This window comes from Podarcis liolepis (genome assembly GCF_965112155.1).
Source record: "Podarcis liolepis genome assembly, chromosome: 16".
Taxonomy (NCBI): Eukaryota; Metazoa; Chordata; class Lepidosauria; order Squamata; family Lacertidae; genus Podarcis; species Podarcis liolepis.
Window position 1 is genome coordinate 43,614,981 of NC_139567.1, and position 22,023 is coordinate 43,637,003.

Consider the following 22,023-nt stretch of genomic DNA (forward strand, 5'->3'; position numbering starts at 1 on the left):
AACCCTTTGCCCCAGGTTTCCCCTTGTTGTGGTTCCTCGGTCTGTCTTGCCTGGGACCCAGAGGGCTCCCCGCCCCCATTCTGCAGACTCTTAACCTCTACCACCTTTTTCTCTCCCAGTCAGGGGTTTAGGTTCTCCAGCGTGGCAGCCATGGCCTTTTCATCACGATTTGCATTCTGGGAGCAGAAGGGAAGTCTCTTTGCTATTGTGGTTCTTGGCCTTCCCTGCCTCCTCTCTCTCCCTCCCCACCCCCTTGCTCTCCTAAAACGGGGCACTTTGCACACGAGTCGCGGCAGCACATTGAAAAGGGGACCAGGTTGTGCTTGTTCCTGGCATAGGAGGGAGTTGGCTTCGGAGCAGTAGAGGTCATGTTAGAAATGTGGCAGGAATGCCGGTGGTCAGTCCTAGGCCCCCTCTTGGCTTGTGTGAAGAGCAGACGTCCCTGGGGAGAATCTGTTCTCCTCCTTGCCATTTCTCAGAGACTCCAAATGGACTGAACAAACTGGCAGCCACTCCCTCCAAGCCCTTTGCATAGCAACTGTGTGGAATAATCTGCCTGTGAAATAACTTGTGTGCTACTAACTCCACTGTATATTGGAGCCTTTGCCAACCCTTGAGATGTTTTGGACTACATTGTGCTGGCTGGGGCTGATGGGAGTTGTAGTCCAAAACACCTGGAGGATACCAGTTGGTAGAGGCTGATATATTGAAAGTACTGTGTGATCATGAGTGCTGTTACTGTAAACCTGGGTTTGACCTCAGTGTGGAGCTCTTAATATAATAGTTCGTGCCATCTGTTGACTCATATCTCCACAACTAATTTATAGCTCTATTTCTGAGCATTTTAAGCTTTCCAAGTGCTTGAGTCTCAGAAGGAGTGAGGAGCCCCCAAGAAGCCCAGGTTTGCGGTAACAATGTGTCCCCCCCCCCTTCCTTCCTGCCCCATCCTCCCCTTGCACCAATGCATGGCTTGTGTGGTTTGAGAGCCAATGGAACCAGCGCCTCCCTGCACACAGTGGTGTTAAAATGCACTTTTGACTGACAGGTTACTGTGATGTCTTCACAATCCAGGTTTGGAGTAATACGTCATTGTGTCGTTGTGTTACCAACCTATCTACCTGTTTGGTGGGAGTGTATCACATTGCAGCCTTGCTGCCAGAGTTTCTGTTCCAAGTTTGCTGTTCTGTGTTTGCTGGGCTTCAAGGTTGCTAGATTGGGGAGTAAGGGTGTGGGTGATGAGAAAATAGCAAAAATGTGTAATTCTTGTGATGCCAGGTTTCTCTTGATCATGGTGGTTCCCAGTTGCTGTTGCCTCCTCACCCTTGAGGCACCCCACCCACCATTGCTCTTGCTTTGATCCTAATGGAATATATGTTGTCATCTTCTATGTCCTGCAGAGATGAACTTTTTACCAACTTGGGCTGAGTGTACACATTCCTGGCTTAAAACATAGCAAGGCCGCTCTTTTCCTCAATTCAGATAAAAGTTGGATGTTTTGGTTTTTTTGAGGGGGCGGAATTTATTTATTGAAATATTTATATACCACTCTTTCATAAGATATATCGAGGTGGTATGCAACCTGCAGACTACAATAAAACTAGTAAAAGTCTCCATTAAAATGTAATTGAAAATATTAGTAGATATTTCCTGGTGAAAAAGAGAAAAAGACCCCTGCATCAAAATGTCGTATTTCATAAGAAACCACAGAAGAGATATGAATTGTGGGTAAGGTGATGGGTGTCTGCTGCTTCCCAACCCAGCGGTGGGAGTCTACTGGATGTAGAGTTTATGGGAGTCTGTACACAGCCTTTCTCCAGCATGGGCTTTCTGCCCAGTAGCAGCTTAACACAAGGTCCGCTGGGAACATCCTGACCACTTCAGTGCTTGTGAAAAGCTACCATCATACTTGTGATATGGACTGCCCGGAATGTGCTAGTGAAAAAGTGTGTGTGTGCACGTTTCAACTGTTTGTCCTGGCGTGAATGAAATATTTCCTTATCTGTATTTGACTTCCTCAGGTGAAGGATGAAGACAAACCTTTAGCAGCGAAAAAAAACGAGAGAGAGGATGGGGCTGTAAGTCCGTCTGGGTTTGGGCACTGGAGGGGGTGGTGGTATTCGCTTGGGCTAACTTCTAGGCCAGGACAAGTTTGTGTGTGACGTGGGTCTTGCCCCTCCTTCTTTCTCTTGTGTGCAGTCTCCACGGTGTGTTGTAGGGCCCACCATTTTTTTGTGTGGGATCCTAGAGCTATAAGTGTGAGAGGGGGCTGGCAGATTATCTTCACGTTTTGTGCTGGGACTAGGGATGGGGAGGAAGGAATTCGATTCAGTTCTCATTTAAAGGTGAACTTAACTAAATTTGCCTCATCTGAAACATTACCACAAGTGGAAATGCAGCAATCCTTTGAAATTTGCACGTCTCTGAATTTTGCAATGAAATTCTCCAGCCAAGGCATGTGTATAAAAATGCTTATGAGAGAGCACAGATTACATACATACAGACAGACAGACAGACAGACATCATTTTATTTGTATGCTGCCTTTCAAATCATGCTGAAGGCAGCTTACAACATGAAAAAAATATAATTACAACATTACAAAAGTAGCCACCAACAATAAATAGAACATCAAAAATACACAATTGAACTGAACAATTTCCATATAATCAAAACACAGATACAAAAATTAATATAGCAGCAACAGCCCCCCCCAAAAAAGATTAACAACAACAACAAAAACAAAACCACCACTTACCAAATGCATTTTGTTAGGGCCCTTTGCAAAAATGTTTGTATTAGGCAAAATTAAATATGAACATGTGTATATTGAGAGATGTTTACACTGAAACGCTAATGAATTTCCACGAAGACTTTTAAAAATAAAAAAGCACCTTGCAAACTGTTATGGAAAAGTGGTGAAATGAATTTAAGATTGCGAGAAAGAGAAACCAAAGCTGACAGATTCTTCCATTCTTAGTTGGGAAGCAAAGCGGGTTGCGCCAACACTGTTGCCATTATTTTCTTTTATTTTCTTCTGTGGGCACAGGGATTTTTTTGGGTGGGGTGGTGGGGTAGGAAAGAGTTGCAGAGAAAGAGAAACATGCACATGCGTGGTGAAAAACCGTGCCCATGTGGCATGTGGAGGGTAAAAGGTGAGTCCTGGGTCTGATAAGCACTGTGAGGATCAGCAGATTTTCAGTCCTATTTATTTTTATTTCATAAAACTTGTATACTGCTCGATGGTAGGAAAAACCTCAAAGCAGTAGTGCTAGCCATGGGGCAGAACGACACTTCCTCTGAGCCCACGGGATGTAGAAAGCAAGTGACTCGTCCAGGTTCCTGCCTGGCCTTGTTGTTGATGCTGACGAGAGACCCCTAATGGAGCCCATTTCCAAAGCCACCATCCCTACCTCTCTCTGCCTCCCCTGTGCTCAATCATATACACTTCAGGTGGTGGGACCTGCCAGTTCCCAGAGAACCACTCCCCTGTGTGCGCTTTAAGGTGGGTCTTTGTTAGGCTGATCACTTGGTGCGGCTTGAAAGCTATCGCTGTGGGAAGGTGCCCCCTGCACAGCTCTGGCCTAGTTCTAGGATAATGGATGGTGGCAGGGACAAAGAAGGAGGGATCCTTCTGTAGCCATCAGGGCTGGAAACCTACCCCTCTGGGACAGGCTTGTAGGTGGTCTCAGGCCCTTTAGGCTTCTCTCCCATCCCCAGCTTTTCCCCGTCTTTTTATTCCTTGAGCTGCCCCCCCCTGCAATCGCCTCAGCTCTTCTTTTGGTGGTGGCTGGGTTTCTCCTGATTTGTGTTATTAATTTAACAGCTCCCTCAATGCACATTTTGGTTGGGCCTCAGTTTTAAACAACTGTGATTATTTGGTGCCCAGAGCATCTCTGCTATTCTGTTTGTAGCTGAGTGCCTCTGCCGAGAGAAACCCCTGTTTAAACACTCTGCTACCGGTGAAGTTCATTAGTTTGTGTTTCATTTGCATCCTGCTTTTCCTCCCAAGGAAGCCAGGGTAGTTCATGGGTCTCCCCCATTCACACATTTTGTGCTCGCAACAGCCACCCTGTGAGCTTTGTGGCTGAATTAGAGATTTGAACTTAATTTTTCCTGGTCCTAGGATGAGCCCTTTGGTTGCTTGTCAGCCTGCTCTTATCTTATCAGATATGTGGTGGTGTCTCAGCCCAGGGTACTGGTAGGGGGGAATAGAACAACAGAGTCATAGAATTGTAGAACCGGAAGGGATCCCAAGGGTCATCTAGTCCAACCCCCTGCAATGTAGGAATCACAACTAAAGAATCCCTGACATATGTGCCACCAATATTTGGCCTTGAATAGCTAGGAGAAATGTGAGTGGGTGGGCAGAAGTATCTCAGACCCTCTCTCGTCTAGACCTCCAAAACCTTTGTGAGCCCCCCAGTTCAAACCATTGGAAATGGTTTCAGGAGCTTATCTGTTTTGATCTATATTCAGGGCTCTGAATATATGAAGAGCCACAGAAAGGTCACAGCTCAGTGGTAGAGCAACTGCCTTGCACACGGAAGGTCCCAAGTTCAATCCCGGGCATCTTCAGGTAGGAGCGCCGGCTGCCTGAAAGTTCTAAATAATAATAATAATAATTAATACATTTTATTTATGCCCCACCCTCCCCATCAAGACTGAGCTCAGGGTGGCTAACACCAAGTATAAAAACAATTGATTAAAATACAACTTAAAAACAAGATTAAAATACAACATTAAAATGCAGCCTCATTTCAGTAGAAACTCAAATCAAATCAAATCAAAGAGATCTGCTGCCAGTCAGTGTATACAATACTGAGCTAGATGGACCAATCATTTGGCACGGTATAAGGCAGCTTCATACATTCCTAATGTGCTCCTGTTCTGCTTGTTAAGAGCATTGGCATTGTTGTTTTTTGTTTTAATATATTCAAGGTACAGAACTTAAATTACAGAGTGTTTGATGTGGGGGAGAGAGCAAACCCTTTTTGTGATGGCCCCCTTAGCTGCCATCTATAAAAGGCTAACAGGAAGAAACAGTTTGCCTAAAATTAGGGGAGTGAGGATGGGACTTGTGAACTCAATTAAGTGTCCAATTCCTACCCCCCCATCCCTGGTTGATGCTCCAATTTAAGGACGTGGAGCAGAAGCAGAACTAATTACTCAGAACAGCAAAAATGCAGAATTAAATTGCGCATAAATAAAGCAAACCATGCACATTTGCTTAACTTGCACGTTTTGCACAGGTCGTGGCACTTAGCTTTGCAGAATTTGGGTTACCATTGATGTAGAATTTTGCGGAGTCCTGCTCGTAGCCTCTTTACCTCAGGTCTTTCTCTGCCCTGGTCAACAACCTCTTCTCATTTCAGTGTTCAAAAGTGGCACCTTTCTTGCCGAGCCATGGCTCAGAAGGCGAGCTGGAACTTTTTAATGACGGCAGCACTCCTGCTTCCACTCTCCCCAGCAAGCCTTTTGCCGTAGCGGTTGAAGCTTCTCCTAGCCTTGGGCCATCCATCCTAGGTCTAGTGCCCAGTGGCCATTAGCTATGCTGCCTGCCGCCTCCTCTTCCTTTAGCTGCTCCTGAAGACAGACCCAGAAGCTTCCCCTTGCTCAGCTGCCCTGCTTTCCTCCTTTGTTCTAAAGCAAGGAGCCAGCTGCTTGGCTTTGCCTACTGGTGTCTTCCCTCTCCCTCTTTCTCTTCATCCTGTACCCTGGCAGGCTTCCCCTTCTGCTGCAGCTTTCCTTTCTCATCTTGGGGCTGCTGAGTGTTGCCTTCGCCCCCTCAGCAGAGGCCAGAAGCTCGTCCAAGAACGACAGGACCCGCTCTGTTCCGGAGAGTACAGAATTGATGCGGTGGCTGCTTTTTGGCTTGAAAGAAATCTCTTTCAGGAAGGGCATCTGGAGGGGAACAGCCTTGACTGGCGCCTTCCCTGCTGCTTTTTAAAAAAATGCCACCCTTTTCCTGACCCACTTCTCTCTTTAGGCTGGGGCCTGAAGGGTAGGGTTTCCCCTCCCCCCCAACCCCCAAGGTGAGTTTATCCTGGGAAGCTGATTCCTTGTACTTTTGTTTCCATCCAGTCTCACTGCAGAGCTTTGGTCTGTGCTGCCGCTACACTGTGGGTTGAGATGAGTCTGCAAAGTCTTGCCTGTGTGGATGGATCCTTTACGAAAAGGACTTGTGGGCAGAGGGCTTTGCAGGGATGTGGGAGGGGGGAATCAGTTATTTTCTCATTCCTGGGAATGCCCTTTGGAAGTAACCTTTCCTCTAGAACAGGGTTTCCCAAACTTGGGTCACCAGCTGTTTTTGGACCACAAGTCCCATCACCCTTAGCTAGCAGCGCCAGTGGCATAGCTGTCAATGTTTCCCCCTTTTTAAGGGAAATTCCCTTATTCCGAATAGGATTCCTCGCAAGAAAAGGGAAAAGTTGACTGTTATCAGTGGTCAGGGATGATGGGGATTGTAGTCCAAAACCAACTGGAGACCAAAGTTTGGGAAACCTTGCTCTAGAACATAGGAAGCTAGTCCAGCAACAACTCGGTGACCCAAGGTAGAAGAAGGTTGATCTACGCTGACTGACCACAGTTCTCCAGGGTTTCAGGCAGGGAACTCTTCTAGATGCCTAGAGATGCCACGGGGGATTGAACCTGGGACCTTACGCATGCAAAGCAGATGCTCCACCACTGAGCTACGGAAGCTCAAGCTTTTATCCTTGGTGGGCCTAACCCTGCTGCCTTCCCCCACACCTCTGAGGTTGGAGCAAAAAGACTCGGAGAGCTAGCATAGAAAGGGGCTTGACTCTTCCATACGTACTGCCCATGCATTTTTTCCATATAATTTTGTGCATAACTAGTCAGGGTTTTTCTTAATGCACGAGTGGCTTGGACATAAGTGGGCCCTCTGTATACCAGAGGTGATGCTAACACAAGCAAAGATGATGAGTTGGGTTGTAGCCACTATGCTGTGTATAAATCCGTTTGCAGTAGACTCCTCTTCCGTTCCTTTTGGCGGCATGTTCGTTTCGCTTCCAGAACCCCACCTGTGCCCTCTTCCTCCAGCTCAGCCAGTTGCTCATTTGCAGCTGTTCGTTGTGATTAGCACTCTCTTCTGCCCACTCCACACAAACTTTTCCTGGCCTTTTTGCATGTCAAAAACCAAACTAACCCTCTGGATGGGCAGGGCTGTCCCTGCTGTTGGGAAGGAACCAGGGATCCCATTGGATTCTCTGCTTGGGAAATCTGAGGAAGGCAGCTTCTTCCTTGTTGTGTGAATGCAAACCCTTGAGTGGGGAGGAGAAGTGGAAGGGCTGGACTTGGTCCCTCCAGCACAGCGCCTGGCTGGTCGCTGCTGCCTTACCATGGCATTGTTTGGGGGCCTGCTCTCCTCACAACATCTTAATGTATCTGCAACTATAGTTGGATGTCCAGAGTGCAGGAAAGGAGGACCGCCGGAACCCCCGCAGCCCAGAGCCCCCAGAACGCCCTGGGAGGGTGAAGAGCCCAGAGCCCCCTGGGAAGGTGAAGAGCCCAGAGCCCCCTGGGAGGGTGAAGAGCCCAGAGCCGCTGCTCAACGGGGACACCCAGCATTCCTGCCCTCCCGGCCAAGCCATGAATGGCCTGGAGGGCTCCCAAGGAGCTGGCTCATCGACTCAGCCCGAGCCACCTGCTGACGATGCCCAGGGCATCTCCCGCAAGAGAGTGGTGAGGGTGGTGCGGAAGGTGGTGCGGAAAGTGCTTCCAGGGGAGGATTCTGGGGGCTCCAAGGAGCCGGGACGAGATGTCAAGTCCACGGAGCCAAGCAAGAAGGAGGAGAAGCCTCCTGCAAAGGTCCAGCCCCCACCTGCAAGGGTGCTTTCTCCAGGGCCGGCAAGGGTGCTCTCTCCATCCCCTCGGCCACCCTCTTCCTTGAAGTCTGAGCCCAAGGAGGCAGCCCCCAAGGATGACCTCTCAGTGGGGCTCAAGAGCCTGATGTCGAGAGGCAGGACCAGAGAGCATCGGCCCCGTGCCAAGCTGCCAGAGAAGAAAGAAGAGGAGAAGAAGCCCCCAGAGAAGACAAAGACCCCGCCTCTTGTGGAAGGGAAGGCCACAGACACAAAGGGGAGTCAGGCGCCAAAGGGGCCTCCTGCGGCTCCAGCGAAGCTGGCAGTACCGAAAGCCACCACTGTGAATAAGGTACTAGTGCATGAGCACCGCAGTTTGGCGGGCGCACGAGGCCAGCATCTGAGCATGTGCAGAGTGCCTTTGTGTTCTTCACCTGGGCAGGGCGGGTAATGAACTTTGGCTCCCAGAGTCTGGAGGGGGTCCTCAATGCATGGAGTGTGCTGCTAGTCCTGCCACAGCGAGGCTCTTCTTTCTCTTGGGGAGTGTGTTGTGCTCTCTCTTTACCCCACTCTGTGTCGCCCCCACCAGGCAGCTGTTTTGGTGCTTAGGGCAGCTTCTGATTGGTGTGCTTAACAGCCCATGTGCCACTTTGACCATGCCATGAGGCTCCTCGCCTTCATTTCAAGCACACATGAAACCCATTTCTGTCTCTTAGAGTTGCAAAGATGAGCTTGAACACGGGCAGGTGATTCTGGGTGGAAATTCAAAAACGGGAGGACAGCTGAGCAGGGTTTGTAAGCTGTCTGTGGAGGGTCTTTAATAGTTTCTTCCCCTCAGGGGAAATCTAAGCAGATTATATCAGAGTGTATAAATATCAGTATTCAGGTTGCAAAATTTGGGTTGAAAAGTGGAGCTTTCCAGCATTTTAAAGCTGTAGTGCTTTTTAGATTCATTGAGGAGACAGGAGTGGGGAAGCCATAGCATGGCTGTGTTCTGCATCCACAGTTGAAGGCATTAATATCAATTGCTGGAAACCACAAGAGGCGAGAGCGCTTGAAACCTGGAATGCCGGTTTCCCACTGTGAGAACAGGATGCTGGACTAGATGGGCCACCGGCCTGATCCACCATCAACACCCCCTGCTAAATTTAACCCTAAAATAAACATTAGAAATTAAATGTGTTCAGTGAAGATGGGCCCAGAGTGGGTCCACTCCTTTATTTTTTTGTTTGTTTAACAAAATTTATATACCGCCTGTTTGTAAATAGAACCTCTAAGCAATTTACAAAAATCCCACTTGTTATGCCTGTCTTCAATCCAGCCTGAGCTTCATTGCATCCACGTGACTCATAAGGGGTGTGTGTGTGTGTGTAAGCATGCATCACTGGGTTCCTTAAATACAGTTATGACCTCTGTCATCTAGACTCCTTCCAAGGAGAAGCCCCAAACAGCAAAGCCAGCAGAGAAGTCTCCGCCTTCCCTGAGTCCTGGAGAGGAAACCACCCAGCAGGTGTGTCTTGAGCTGGAGGTGCATGTAGGGCCCCCTTTGCCTGTGTGCATTGCTGTTGCTGTTGTGCCTTTGCTGAAGGCCTGTGTTCTGGGGCAGGGAGAAACCTGGGGTGGTGGTGGTTGTGCAGTGAATATGTGTGTTTATTTATGCAAAGTCTCTGGCGACCAAAGAGGCTCACCACACAGATGTCTGTTACCACATGGGGTAGGGGTGCGCAGGATTCAGGCTTGCGGGATCAACTTCCTTCTTTTCCTAGGACTCTGTGATCCATCAACTGCAGCCAGGTGCAAAAGAGCTCCTAGCCTAGCAATTTGTTTTTGAGTACCACCACAACTCCGCTCAGCTCAACTCACAGCGCTTCTGAACAAAAATCATTTCCAGGCTACCCTGATATTATTTTCAGCCCTATCATTTTGGGTGGCATTGGGAAAGCGGGGTGGGAATTATTTCGTTGCTTCTATTGCTAAACCTTTGGGAGTCAGAAATCTTTGCTGAATTACTGCAGATCATTCTGAGATCTTCCCACCTCTGGATGCACAGATGTGTAGGCACCTCCCAGATTTCTCTCTGGGGAAAAGTTTTTTCCTGTTCTGTCTGAAGTGTCCTCCTTAACTCATGTTGGGACACACCTACCTTGACTGACGTAGATTTGTATGAAAATGTAGGCCACTGTGTTACTAATATAATAGAGTGCATGATTTTGGCATTCAAAGGCTTTCATGTTTGTGTTCAGAGGGTTTTTGTGATCAGAGTGTTGTACCTTTGCCCCATGCAACATGAACCTCACCTGGGTAAACGGTGTCTGATTCTCAGCACTCTAAAGTATGGCCTCTGGGCTGGCAGGAGGAGGTTTGAAGTATAGGGCCAGAACTGGGTATATATTCTCCTAAGCCAGACACTGGATTGGTCAGGTGGCTTATAGAAGCTCCAATGAGCAGCTAAGGTGGCATGATCCATTTCTGCTTGTACTCTTGCAGTGTTGGCCCACCTGGGGAAAGCCATCTCTTGGCTGCAGCTGCCTCTTAGGGCTGCCAGCTTTTGATTTCAAAAACTCCACTCCCTGGAGAATGAGGGGCAGAACCCGGCTGGCTTTGGGATTGTGGCCACTAGCCCCCAAACCTTAAACTGAACAACTAACTGCCTTCATTACACATTTTTAGGTGCTAGAGAAAAGCATTCTTCTTCTCCCAGGCCTTTGGCTAATTAAATAATCTATGGCCTTTTAAAAAGTTTATGTCTTGGGGGGAATATTGTTTTGGTTTTTACTACAGTATATGTATTTTGTGTTTTTATATGGTAAACCACCCTGTGATCCTCGAATGAAGGGTGGTATAGAAATGTAATAAATATTTGTAATAACTTTGCCTGCTTGGCTTTAAACGTTGCATTGGCATTACAGACACCAGCATTGGCTATCTAGCCATTGGTCGAGATTTCCCCACCCCCCCTAGTCCAGACCAATATTTATTGATTCACATTTATATCTCACCTTTTTCTCCAAGGAGTTCAAGGTGGCATATGACATTCTTCCCCTCCTCCTTCAATCCCCACAACAACCCTATGAGGTAGGTTAGGCTGAGAGGCAGTGCCTGACCCCCCCAAGGTCAACCAGGGAGCTTCACGATCGAGTGGGGGATTTGAACTCTGTTCTCTACCAGGTCCTGGTCCAACACTCTTAACCAGTTGGCAAGACAGCTCCACCTAGAGTGTCATGATGCTTAGGTTCCAGTGGTCCTGCCTTGCTGATCTCCAAGACTGTTGGGTGGGTCTTGGGCAAAGTGAGCTTGGCTGGTCCCTGCCATTGCTGGAGGCCACAGAAGACTTGCTGAGGGTTCTGCTGCCTCTGTCTTTCCTTGTTGCTGCTTGTAGGTGAGACACCCTTCTCCTCTCCGCTGCTGGTCCCTTGACTTTACAGCTTACCTCTCTCTCTCTCTCTGTCTCTCTTTTTCTCTCCTCTCTCTCCTTTCCTGGGTTAGCCGGAGCCTGCGACCACCACGGCTGCACTCCCCCAGGTACTGTACCCCAGCGCGCCGGAGGACCCCCTTCTATCTCCCGTCTGCCTCTGGGTTGATGTGTGTGCTCGCGCCACGTGCTGGAGTGTAAGGCTTTATTCACCTCTTGGCATCCGGCCTGGGCCTCCCCTTTCCATCATGCTAGACAAGAGAGAGATGACTTGTTTGCACACGGCTGGGCGGGCGTTGGGGAGGGAGGGAGGGAGGGGGCAGCAGCAGCAGGGTGGGGCAGGGGTGGAAGCCTCCATGTCACATGCCAAAGCTATTGCTGGCATCATGGGAAGTGGGGCCGCTTCTCTCGGAAGGGGCAAAAGGCCACCTACTTTCAGCATCCAAAAGTGACACTGTCTGGATCCTTCCCCTTCCCCTGACGGATCAATCCGGGCCCCAGCTGAGAGCCCTGGTGAGTTGCTTTGCCGTGGAAATGGGACAGAGAGCTCTGGGTGACACAAGTGAGGGTTGGGGAAATGGGGGGGGGGGAGCCCAGCCGTTTAAGGAGGAAAAAACCCCAGGGATCAGCTATCGGTCTGGCCTGGCCTGAAAGTCAGTGGGTGGGTGGGGAAGACTCATCCTCAACTTGATGATCGTTTCTTAGCCCTCAAGAGTCATTAGCAACAACCTTTCTCTACTTTCATGCTGCCCGCTGTTCGTGTTACCCTGCCAGCAGCACATGCAGGCAGCGCTTCTGCAGAGTAGCCTTTGGGTCCCTGCCCCAAGGAGCTTACCAAACTACCTTTCAATGGAAAGGGAGACAAACAAAAGAGAAAAGGCCAGCAGGGAGGAAAATTGCATGCAGGTGGACTATTTGGGGGGCGCGGGGTGAGGACCAAAGGGGAAGAGCAGAGACCAGGACCATGCAGGTGAGCTGGAAGGCTCAGCGTTCTGTTTTCCAGGTGCCTCTGGGCATTCACAAGCAGAATACGAAGGCAAGAGACACCCTGTGTTGTTTCTTTTCAGGATCTGGCACTGAAGGGTGGGTGGCAGCAGCGCCCAGTGGATTCAGACATGGGGCTTCTGCTTTAACGATAGTGACTAACAAAAGTTGGGGGAAGGCTTGTAGCTCTGTGGTGCAGAGTGTCCACATTTTGATGCAGAAGCCAGCATCTCCAGGTAGGGCTGAGAGACGCCCTACCTGAAGTGCTGGCGAGAGGCTGCCAGGCAATACTGAGCTAGATAGGCCAGTGGGTCGGACTCAGTATAAGGCAGCTTTCTGTGAATGGCCTGTGTCTCGGAATCCACCCTTGGTGTCCCACCTATTATGATGTTACAAAGGTGCACACATTTGGTCCATTGGTGGTGGCACCCTTTCACTTGGGGGCAGCTATCCCTGAGGGTTTGGAAGGTTGGCTCAGGACGGAGCAAGCTGCGACCTTCATTGCTGCAGGGAACCTGCTCTCTTTATATGCTGCCAAGTAGACTCTTCCTCTCTCCACGCCTTAGTTTCCCTTTTCTCATGGTAGGGCTAATAGCATGGCAGACAGGGAGACTACAGAGCCAGGTGTTCCCTTTTTGTGGGGGGTGGAGGTAGTATGGTGCTGCTGGTTCCCCCACCCACCCTGATCTCGCCTGGAGGCGGGCATCCAGATTAACCTGGCCCACATTGCTTCCCTTCCTGTCAGCTCCCACAGGCTCAGGCGGACGATGCCCCAGCAGCTGCTTTTGGGCTGGCCTCTGCTGTCTCTCGGCCGCAGGTTTGGCTGCTCCATTCACAACTCTTGTTGCTTGTGGGCGTCTGTGGCTTGAAGCTTGCGGGAGGGGAAGGGTTGTGCTTGGTGTGGGTGAAGAAAGCTGCCTTGGATTTGTGTGTGGTTCCATGAAGGGGATTTCTTTTTCTGAGTCCGTCCTCCATAGATGGTCTCTGGATCAAGGGAAGCCATTATAGATATAATGATGGACCTTTCCAGGGATTGTGGGTGAGACACATGTTGTCATCCTCATCCTTCTCATGCTCATCCCTATCCCCATTCTTGCAGCAGTCCCATAAAGCCGCTTGAAAGAGCCCACCCAGTGAACTTTCAGGTTTTTTCTGGGATTTGAACAGGTGACCCTATTCTGCTTTACTACCCCAACAGAATTCATTCTTGGATGGTTCCTCCTACCCAACCCCACACTTCGAGATGGCCTTCCAGTTGTTGCTTCCCCAACTCTCCTAGCTGCAAGGGCCTGTGACCATAGGCCAGCCTTTCCCCAACCTGGTTCCCTCCTATTGTTGCTGAAGTACAACTCTCTACATCCCTGGCCTTTGGCCAAGCTTGCTGGGGCTGATGGGAGTTGTGCTTCTGCAGCATCTGGAAAGCCAAAGGTTCCCCATGTAAAGGGCCCCTGGTTTACTTCGTCCGTTTCAAGATGGGGTTTTTTGCATGCTCCATTCACCGTTCTCCTCGCCTTGTTCTGTCTGCACCTCTGGAGTTTTGATTGTGTGTGTGTCGGTTTGGGGAGGGGGGGCAGTGCCGCATGCCGCATGCTCTTTGCTCTTTTCATGGAGCTGCCTTGCTCGCTTTGGGGAGGGGGGGCTGCACATTTAACCCCTCTGGAGGTTGAACCCAGCCGGCCTGATCAGAGTTGAGCTTTGGTAGTGGTGATGGTGACGGTTCTGGTTGTGACATGTCTGAGGGAGGGGGAGTCTTGTGGGTTCTGTGCATCAGGCAGGAGAGCAGGTGGGCCTGTGCAAAGTGCAAGATAGGAGCAGGAAAGTTCTGTGAGGAAGGCTGTGCACGCAGCATACACTTAAAGCACACAGCTTCCCTAAAGGATCCTGGGAGCTGTAGTCCTGTGACAGGTAAACTTCATTTCCCAGGATTCGCTGGGGGAAGATGTGTGCTTTAAATGTACGGTATGTATGCAGCCTAAATGGAGCTGGGCTGAAGTGGGCAGAACTCCCCCCCCCCTGCTCTGTTCTGTCTGAGGGCCTTTGTAGTGACTCCAGTTGTTTCTTGTCCACCCACCTCCCCATCCTCACAGGCCAAGACGGAGGAACAAATTGCAGCCGAGGAGGCTTGGTATGAGACGGATAAAGTGTGGCTGGTCCACAAGGATGGCTTCTCCTTAGGTAAGTGGGGGTCAGTTGTTCAGGTGGTGGTGTTCCTTTTCATGACTTGAGCTCAACCTTCCAGAGAGGCTTCCTGTCCCCAGCTACCCCCAGTTCCCACCAGCAATGTGGGGCTGGGATGAGGTGTTCGTTGAAGGGGCCATGTGCTGGAGGATAATATAAATAGCACAGAGAGGAACGAAGGGAAATTCTATTTCAAAATAGTAGAACTGTGGGTTTCTGCTCAATGAAAGCAGCAGGTAACTGAAGGGGGATATTTTGATGGTTACTAGCTTGGGAAATTGAGTGGGCTGGGGGGGGGAGTGGGTTACAAAGTGGAAGGATAATTTTCATCCCCCTGTCAAAATACTCATGGACATCCAATGAAGCTAAATGTTGGAAAGATTCAGGACAGATTTTTTGAAATGTCATTCTTCACACTGCTCATGTTGACATACGTCTGTTTCGGGAGACAGTGGAGCAGTTCTCCTTTGGGGGTGAAGCCAAACTGTTGGAATGTTACAGCGCCTACTGTGGCTGTAGAGACCGGTACGGGAGAGGCATGTTTTGTTGCAGCAGGGGCAGATGAAGGCGTCCAGTGCTACTGCTGCTGCTGCAGATGCACCAGGGTGTTTCTTCTCTCTGTGTTCCTCCCAGGGGTCACTCCTCCTCTGGTCACTGCTATGGATGCAGGAGCTGACTTTCTCCGGGCGCTGTGACTGTCTGCAAGGGATCCCCACACAGTGTTGCCGGCCTTCATGTCATGTTTGCCTTCATGCCAGTGCATAGTTAAACTATAGAGCTTGCTCCCACAGAGGCGTTGATGGCCACCATCCTGGATGGCTTTAAAGAGGATAGACAAATTCATGGAGGCTCTAGAGGGTTATCAATGGTTACTAGCCACAAGGGCTGCGCTCTGCTTCTAGGGTCGGAGGCAGCAATGCTTCTGAATGCCAGTTTTTGGAAAATGCAGGAAATGAGAGTGCTCTTGAGCTTGCAGGTTTCCCATGGGTACCTGGTCTGCCACTGTGAGAACAGGATGCTGGACTAGACGGCCATTAGCCTGATCCAGCAGGGCACATCTTTCGTCCTGGAAAGCATTTTGTGTTTGGTTGGGCCACTAGGTGGCAGCATCACATTACCTCTGAGGTTTCCCTCCATGTGTGTTGTGTCTCTTTCATACAACTGACCCTTGTGTCCTGCTTCCCTGCCCACACAGCAAGCCAGCTGAAGACTGATGCTGCCGGCCTTCTGCCCGAGGGGAAAGTCAAGGTGAAACTGGACTATGATGGAGCTCAGCTCGAGGTGGATGAAGACGACGTGGAAAAGGTAGGCGTGGCGGCTGCGCCAGCTGCATCTCGCCTGCAGCCAAAGCTGGTTTGACTCCTTGTCCTGCCCAGGTTAACGACATTCCCTCTCTCTCTGCCCAGGCCAACCCTCCGTCGTGCGACCGCGTGGAGGACCTGGCCAGCCTTGTGTATCTCAATGAGTCTAGCGTCCTGCACACGCTCCGCCAGCGCTATGGCGGGAACCTCATTCACACCTATGCCGGGCCCAACATGGTGGTCATCAACCCTCTCAGCTCTCCATCCATGTACTCTGAGAAGGTGAGTGTTGCGGCCGGGTAGGATGGAGCGGGTTGGCAGAGCGGGCGCTCATTCATTTCTTTGCTTGATCCTCACTTCGTCTGTATGCTGCTTTCCCAAGAGGAAAGAATCCTGCTCAGAGCAGTTTACAACAAAGAAAAGAGGAATGTATCCCAGAATCGACCATTGCAAAAACAATTAAGTAATAAATAACATAATGAAACAGCAGCGTGATAGCAAATATAACAACATACAGGGGGGAAACACATTTCAGGACTGTAAATATAACAGGATTTACACAATACTTCCTGGCTGTAGCAGAAATAACAAGGGAGCTTGACAGTTTCACCTTGGTTCTAGAAACACCCTCCCCCTTGGTGGGTTTCTCACAGTCCCTCTCCTGCTGCAACTTGCAAGGCTTCCAGAAGTAGGGGGTGGGGTAGCTGTAAATGCTCCCTCCCATGTTGTTCCTCATTGTTGGGGCTGGCCATGACTTTGGATATTCCCTTTGGGAGAGGAGAGGGGGCAGTGGTCTTTGATATCCCCCCAGTGGAGACGATTGAAGGCTCAAAGTGCCCCTGTTAAAGCCACTCTTTGCTCCCCAGGTGGGACTGCAGAGTTCTGTTATTTACTTAGAAAATGCACAAACTGCTTAGGAATGTAGGAAGCTTCCTTATACTGAGTCAGACCATTGGTCCATCTAGCTAATTATAGTCTGTACAGTCATACCTCAGGTTACAGACGCTTCAGGTTGCGCGTTTTCGGGTTACGGACGTGCCAAAACCCGGAAGTACCGGAATGGGTTACTTCCGGGTTTCGGCGCTAGCGCATGTGCAGTAGTGCTAAATTGCACTTTGCACACGTGCAGAAGCGCCAAATCGCGACCCACACATGTGCAGACGTGGCGCTGCGGGTTGCGAACATGCCTCCCGCACGGATCACGTTTGCTGTACTGACTGGCAGGGGCTTTCCAGGGAGGGCATCTGTCAGGGGTTTAGGAGCAGAGGCACGGGCAAGGGAGGAAACAGAGAGCGAAGGGGAGGAGGCAGAAGAAAAGATGAGTGATGACGACGACCCGAGATCTCCGAGTCTTTCCAGTGAATCAGAAGATTCACAGAAAGGAGCACCAGTGGCCAGGGCAAGGGGGGAGTCTAGGGGGGCACCCCAGGAAGATAGAGCCAGAGGGGACTCAGAGGAGAGCAGTTGGAAATCGGGACCAGCGTCACCGCCAGAGAGCAGGGAAGAGGAAGGGAGCCAGGGGGCAAGCGCTGGCAGCTCACAACAGGAGGGAGGGCACGAGTCAGGAGTGGCCACACCTCCATCGGGGAGCGAGGAAACGGTCAGACGGAAAGTGGAAAGTTGGGCGCGCGCGCCAAGTTCAAATGCACAGGAAAGTGACGCAGTAGGCAGCCCTGAAAGAGAGCCAGGTCCTAAAGCCCGGCGCAAGGAGACAGGAGGGTCCGGGGGGTCGGCGTCAGAAGAATCCAGGAAGGAAGAGACCCCGGGGGGGTAGAGGGACCCAGAGGAGAACAGTCAGGCGGAAAAGGTGGAGCAGGGCTAGGATATTAAGTTGGTGCACAAGGGGCGGAGACTCAGACGGAGCTTCGCCGATCTAGCCACTAGACGTAGAGTTGCACGCAGCAGCTTGAGAATGGAAACTGTAACTCAATAAAGACTTTTACTTAATGATCGCTGGCTAGCGTGATCCTCTGTGAGCTAGGATCTGGAAGCAGCTCTGACAGCATCTTTCCCAGCCCATACTTGAATGTGGGACCTTCTCCATGCAAAGCAGCTTCTCTTCCACTGAGCTACAGCCCTTCGCTTGATTAAAAACTTTTTATAAATAAAAAGTTATCCAAGTGGTGTACAAATAAGATAGGAGAACACAGCTGAAACCTGAAGTGAATTAAAAACATGTAAAATAGTTACCATTGAAACAAATTTGCATAGAACCATCAACAAAGGCAAAATCAATAGAACCTTTAAAACAGATGTGGGTAACTTAATGGCTTTCCAAAGCAAAAGAGTGTTCATTAGGCACCTAAAACACTGAAATGAGAGTGCCTGTCTGGTGTCAATAGGCAAGGAGTTCCAAAGTGCAGGGCTGCCCCACAAAATGACTGACTCCTCACAGATGTAGTGAGGAGAATCTTCTCTGCAGTGCGTCACTCATGCTGTTTGTTTGTCTGTGTGTACTGAAATTTATAGACCACATTTTTATTGGTAGCTCAAAGAATAGAGATTTAAAAATCGACATCTGGTTAGTGTTGATCAATAGACCAGATTGATAACATGGCGTGATAGCAGCACAGCTGGGTAGCATCCCTAAATCCATCATTAATTCTTATTTAGATTTACACCCCCCACTCTTGAAATACATTATCGGGGGGGGGGGGTTTGACGGCGGTGGCTTACAACAAAGCTTTAAAACCACAATTGCCATTAGATATTTTAGGATGTATATCCTTGTTTCATAATCATTTTTGTAAGCAGCTTTGAGTTTGTTTTTTGTTGTTAAAGTGACTAATAAGAACAGAAGACCCCCTTTTTGAACCGGACATGCTGTTGGGGGCTGAACCTGGGACCTTTTGCTTCCAAATAGATGCTCTACCACTGAGCTACAGTGGTGCCCCGCAAGACGAATGCCTCGCAAGACGGAAAACTCGCTAGACAAAAGAGTTTTCTGTTTTGGAGGTGCTTTGCAAAACGAATTTCCTATGGGCTTGCTTCGCAAGACGACAATGCCTTGCGAGTTCCTGCGGGTTTTTTCCCCTCCCCCCCTTTTTCTAAGCCGCTAAGCTGCTTATCAGCTGATCCGATCAGCAGATAAGCCGCTAAAAGCCGCTAATAGCGCTAATCCGCTAATCCGTCAATAGGCTTGCTTCCCAAGACGAAAAAACCGCTAGACGAAGAGAATCACAGAACGGATTCTTTTCGTCTTGCGAGGCACCACTGTACAGCCTCTCTCTCCCCTTCTCTCTGGGGCTCCTGTTTCCCAGTTCCAGAAGCCATGCCTGCTGTAATCCTCCCAGCATCTCCTCTCCCCCTTGCCCTTTTGCTGCCTCTCTGATGCTGCGCTTAATGCTGCCGCTTCCTCCAGGTGATGCACATGTTCAAGGGCTGCCGCAAGGAGGACACCTCCCCCCACATCTACGCCGTGGCCCAGGCCGCCTACCGGAACATGCTCATGAGCCGCCAGGACCAGTCCATCGTTCTGCTGGGGAGCAGCAGCAGCGGAAAGACCACCAATTGCCAGCACCTGGTCCAGTACTTGGCCACAGTTGCTGGCAGCTCCGGGAAGGTCTTCTCAGGTGGGTGTGTGGCCAGCAGTGGCCTCGGCTCCTTCTAGAGGCCCTTGGGGGTGGGGGCAGCCCTTGGGAAAGCAGGTGAAAATGAGGACATTTCTACTGAAATGATGTTCAAGGGAAGCCATGCCACCAAACAGCAAGGAGCACACCAAGCTCTCGTCCTGTTTCTTTAACAAAATAAATGTCTTTGTTGGAATTTAACAATTATTTTTATTAGCAAAGAAAAGAAAAGAAACCAAGAGTAAACAAATTCAATTTTACAGCAGGTTGAAAGCAGCATATCATGAAGCTTACTGCTCCAAAACATTATGAAAGATGCCAATTTTTCCATAAATCTGTTAGGCTGGTTCCTATGTATTCTTCTGTGGTGTTAACTTAATCATAGATCAAATTTCCTCAGTCCATTCGGATATAGAAGGAGACGTGCTCCCCTCCCTCCATTTAGCTATGACAGTTTTAGAAGCAGTTCTAAGGTTAACAGTATTTTTCAAAGTAACATATTTTAGATAACCAAGTAGAAATGACTAGGATGTACAATGTCCTAACATAACAGAGATATTGGCCTGAACAGATTTTCAGACTTTATATTTGAGTCCAATTGATTTGTGTGTGTGTGTGTGTGTGTGAAAAGCAAACAAGTGAACAATATACAAAACAAACAGGATGTGGTACACTAACCAAAGGAAAACATAGCTCCAGCATTCCAACGAAAACGCAAGAGAGTTGGAAGTCTTTTTACAGGCTCACAATAAATAGCACATTACAAGCCTCCTGTGCTGTTTTTGTTTGTCTGTTTGTTTCAACATTTGTTTCAAGTCAGTGATGCTTGGGAATTGTATACAGCTACGTAGATTTTTGAGAGGCAGATGGAAAAATATTGACTCCATTGTTGGGTCACATACATTATGAGAGGGTACCACATCCCATCAAATCCCCCCCTTCCTGTTTTTAAGGGGAGGCCCTTCAGGGACGCTGAACTCATTATCCGACCATCGGTCCATCTGACTCAGTATTTTCTGTGCTGACTTACAATAGCTCTTTAGGGATTCAGGCAGAATCCTTCCCTGCCCTACCTGGAGATGCCATTGTTTTATTTTTAGACTGATTTGAGCAACTACAGCTCCCATAATCCCTAACTACAACTAGAGACCCAAGTTCGAGAAACACTGGACAGGCTTCCCCTTGGGTCAACTGGTTGGCCACTGTGAGAAGAGAGTGCTGTTCTAGATGCAGCAGCCAAGCTCTTCTTATGTTCTTCTTAAGAGGAAAGATATTGCAGATGGAGGAAGAAGGAGGTGGACTTTGCAGATCTCGCAGAGAACCTCAGAAGAGCCTTGCAGCTGGATCAGGCCTAGGGGCCCATCTAGTTGACCATCTTCTTCTCACAGTGGCCTGTATGGGAATCTCTTGCAAAGCTGAACTGAGCTGGTGTAATGGAAGAGGCAAGCGGATCCTGAACCGACATGCCCTGGGCTACCTAAGTCTCTCTCCTATCCCTGTCCCTCCACTCTCAAAATTCTGCTGCAACCGCCCTCCGCTTACTCTTTGTTGGAGAAGTGCTGACCCCTGTTGTTGTTCTCTGGTTTACTGGTTGCTGTGTGCTGCTGTAGTGCCCCTTTTAGCCTGTCTCTTCAACCTCCAGCAGCCAGGATCCTGTCTTTTCTCTCTGACTTGACAGCTCCTCTGAAATCTGACCATATTCCTTTCCGGATGGGTGGTGCCTGATTGACACTGTCAGCACTTCATTTCACAGGGATGCTAACTATTTGACACTCAAAATGTCCCTTGCTTTGAGTTGAGTAACTTGCATGGCACACTGCCACACAGTCTGGGGGGTGGCAAATCTGCTAAGGGGTGATGCAGTCAGGTAAGGGGTCCCTCTCGGCCCCTTGAGATGATGACCGGTCTATTGGGGTTGTGGGGGTGGGGTGCACACACATGCTTGCCAGTTCATCTACACGTATGTGAGCGTGCCCCCACGCACAACAATGGTTTGCCCCTGCATGCTTTTCCTTGCTTTGCCTTGGCAGCGGAGAAGTGGCAAGCACTGTACACCATCCTGGAGGCCTTTGGCAACAGCGGCACGAGCCTGAACGCCAACGCCACCCGCTTCTCACAGATAATCTCGCTGGACTTTGACCAGGCTGGGCAGGTGGCCTCTGCCTCTGTGCAGGTGAGAGGGTGTGTCTGTGTGTTGCACACACTTCTAGCAGGTTCTTATTATGTTCTTGCATTCTTGTATCCCTGCAGCAGTAAGCACTGGTAGTTGTCTTATCCCGAGTCAGACTTTTTTGGTCCATCTAGCTCAGACTTGTCTACTCGCAGTCGTTCTCCAGGGTTTTAGACAGGGGTCCTTCCCAGCCCTCCCTGGACTGAACTTTCTGGGACTTCCTGCATGCAAAACAAATGCTCTGCCATTGAGCTATCACCCTTCCCTCAAAAATAAAGTGAAATTCCAGCCCTCGTGGTGTTGAATTAAAGGCTGGTTTAAATAGGAATGTGGAAAACTTCCTCCTCTGGAGGCAGACCATTGGCACATCTAGCTCATTATTGTCTGCACTGACAGGCAGCTATGATCTAGGGTTTCATGGGGGGATGGTATTTCTCAGCCCTATCTGGAGATGCTATTGGGGATTGAACCTGGGGCCTTCCGCATGCAAAAGAGGTTCTCTGTCACTGAGTTACAGCCCTTTTTGCGTTTGCAAGTAATAGGGGGCTTGTAGGCCATGCTGTCATGGCTGTGATGGTCCCGAGCCTCACA

At 49.6% G+C, this 22,023-nt stretch overlaps 1 protein-coding gene across 29 annotated transcripts in view; it reads left to right on the top strand.

The window, feature by feature from the left end:
* MYO18A (myosin XVIIIA) overlaps nt 1-22,023 on the top strand; it is a 151,625-nt gene that overhangs the window by 47,899 nt on the left and 81,703 nt on the right. For 10 of the 29 annotated variants that reach the window (XM_083479689.1, XM_083479702.1, XM_083479711.1 and 7 more), the window contains exons 3-8: nt 11,305-11,427; nt 14,302-14,389; nt 15,588-15,697; nt 15,799-15,975; nt 19,055-19,265; nt 21,293-21,435. In XM_083479689.1, coding sequence (XP_083335815.1) covers nt 11,305-11,427; nt 14,302-14,389; nt 15,588-15,697; nt 15,799-15,975; nt 19,055-19,265; nt 21,293-21,435 — 852 coding nt within the window. Of the gene's footprint in view, nt 1-119; nt 188-2,016; nt 2,076-7,414; nt 8,171-9,241; nt 9,329-11,304; nt 11,428-11,594; nt 11,744-14,301; nt 14,390-15,587; nt 15,698-15,798; nt 15,976-19,054; nt 19,266-21,292; nt 21,436-22,023 lie in introns of those variants that run through there. The other 19 variants (XM_083479692.1, XM_083479705.1, XM_083479695.1 and 16 more) reach the window with 7 other exon arrangements.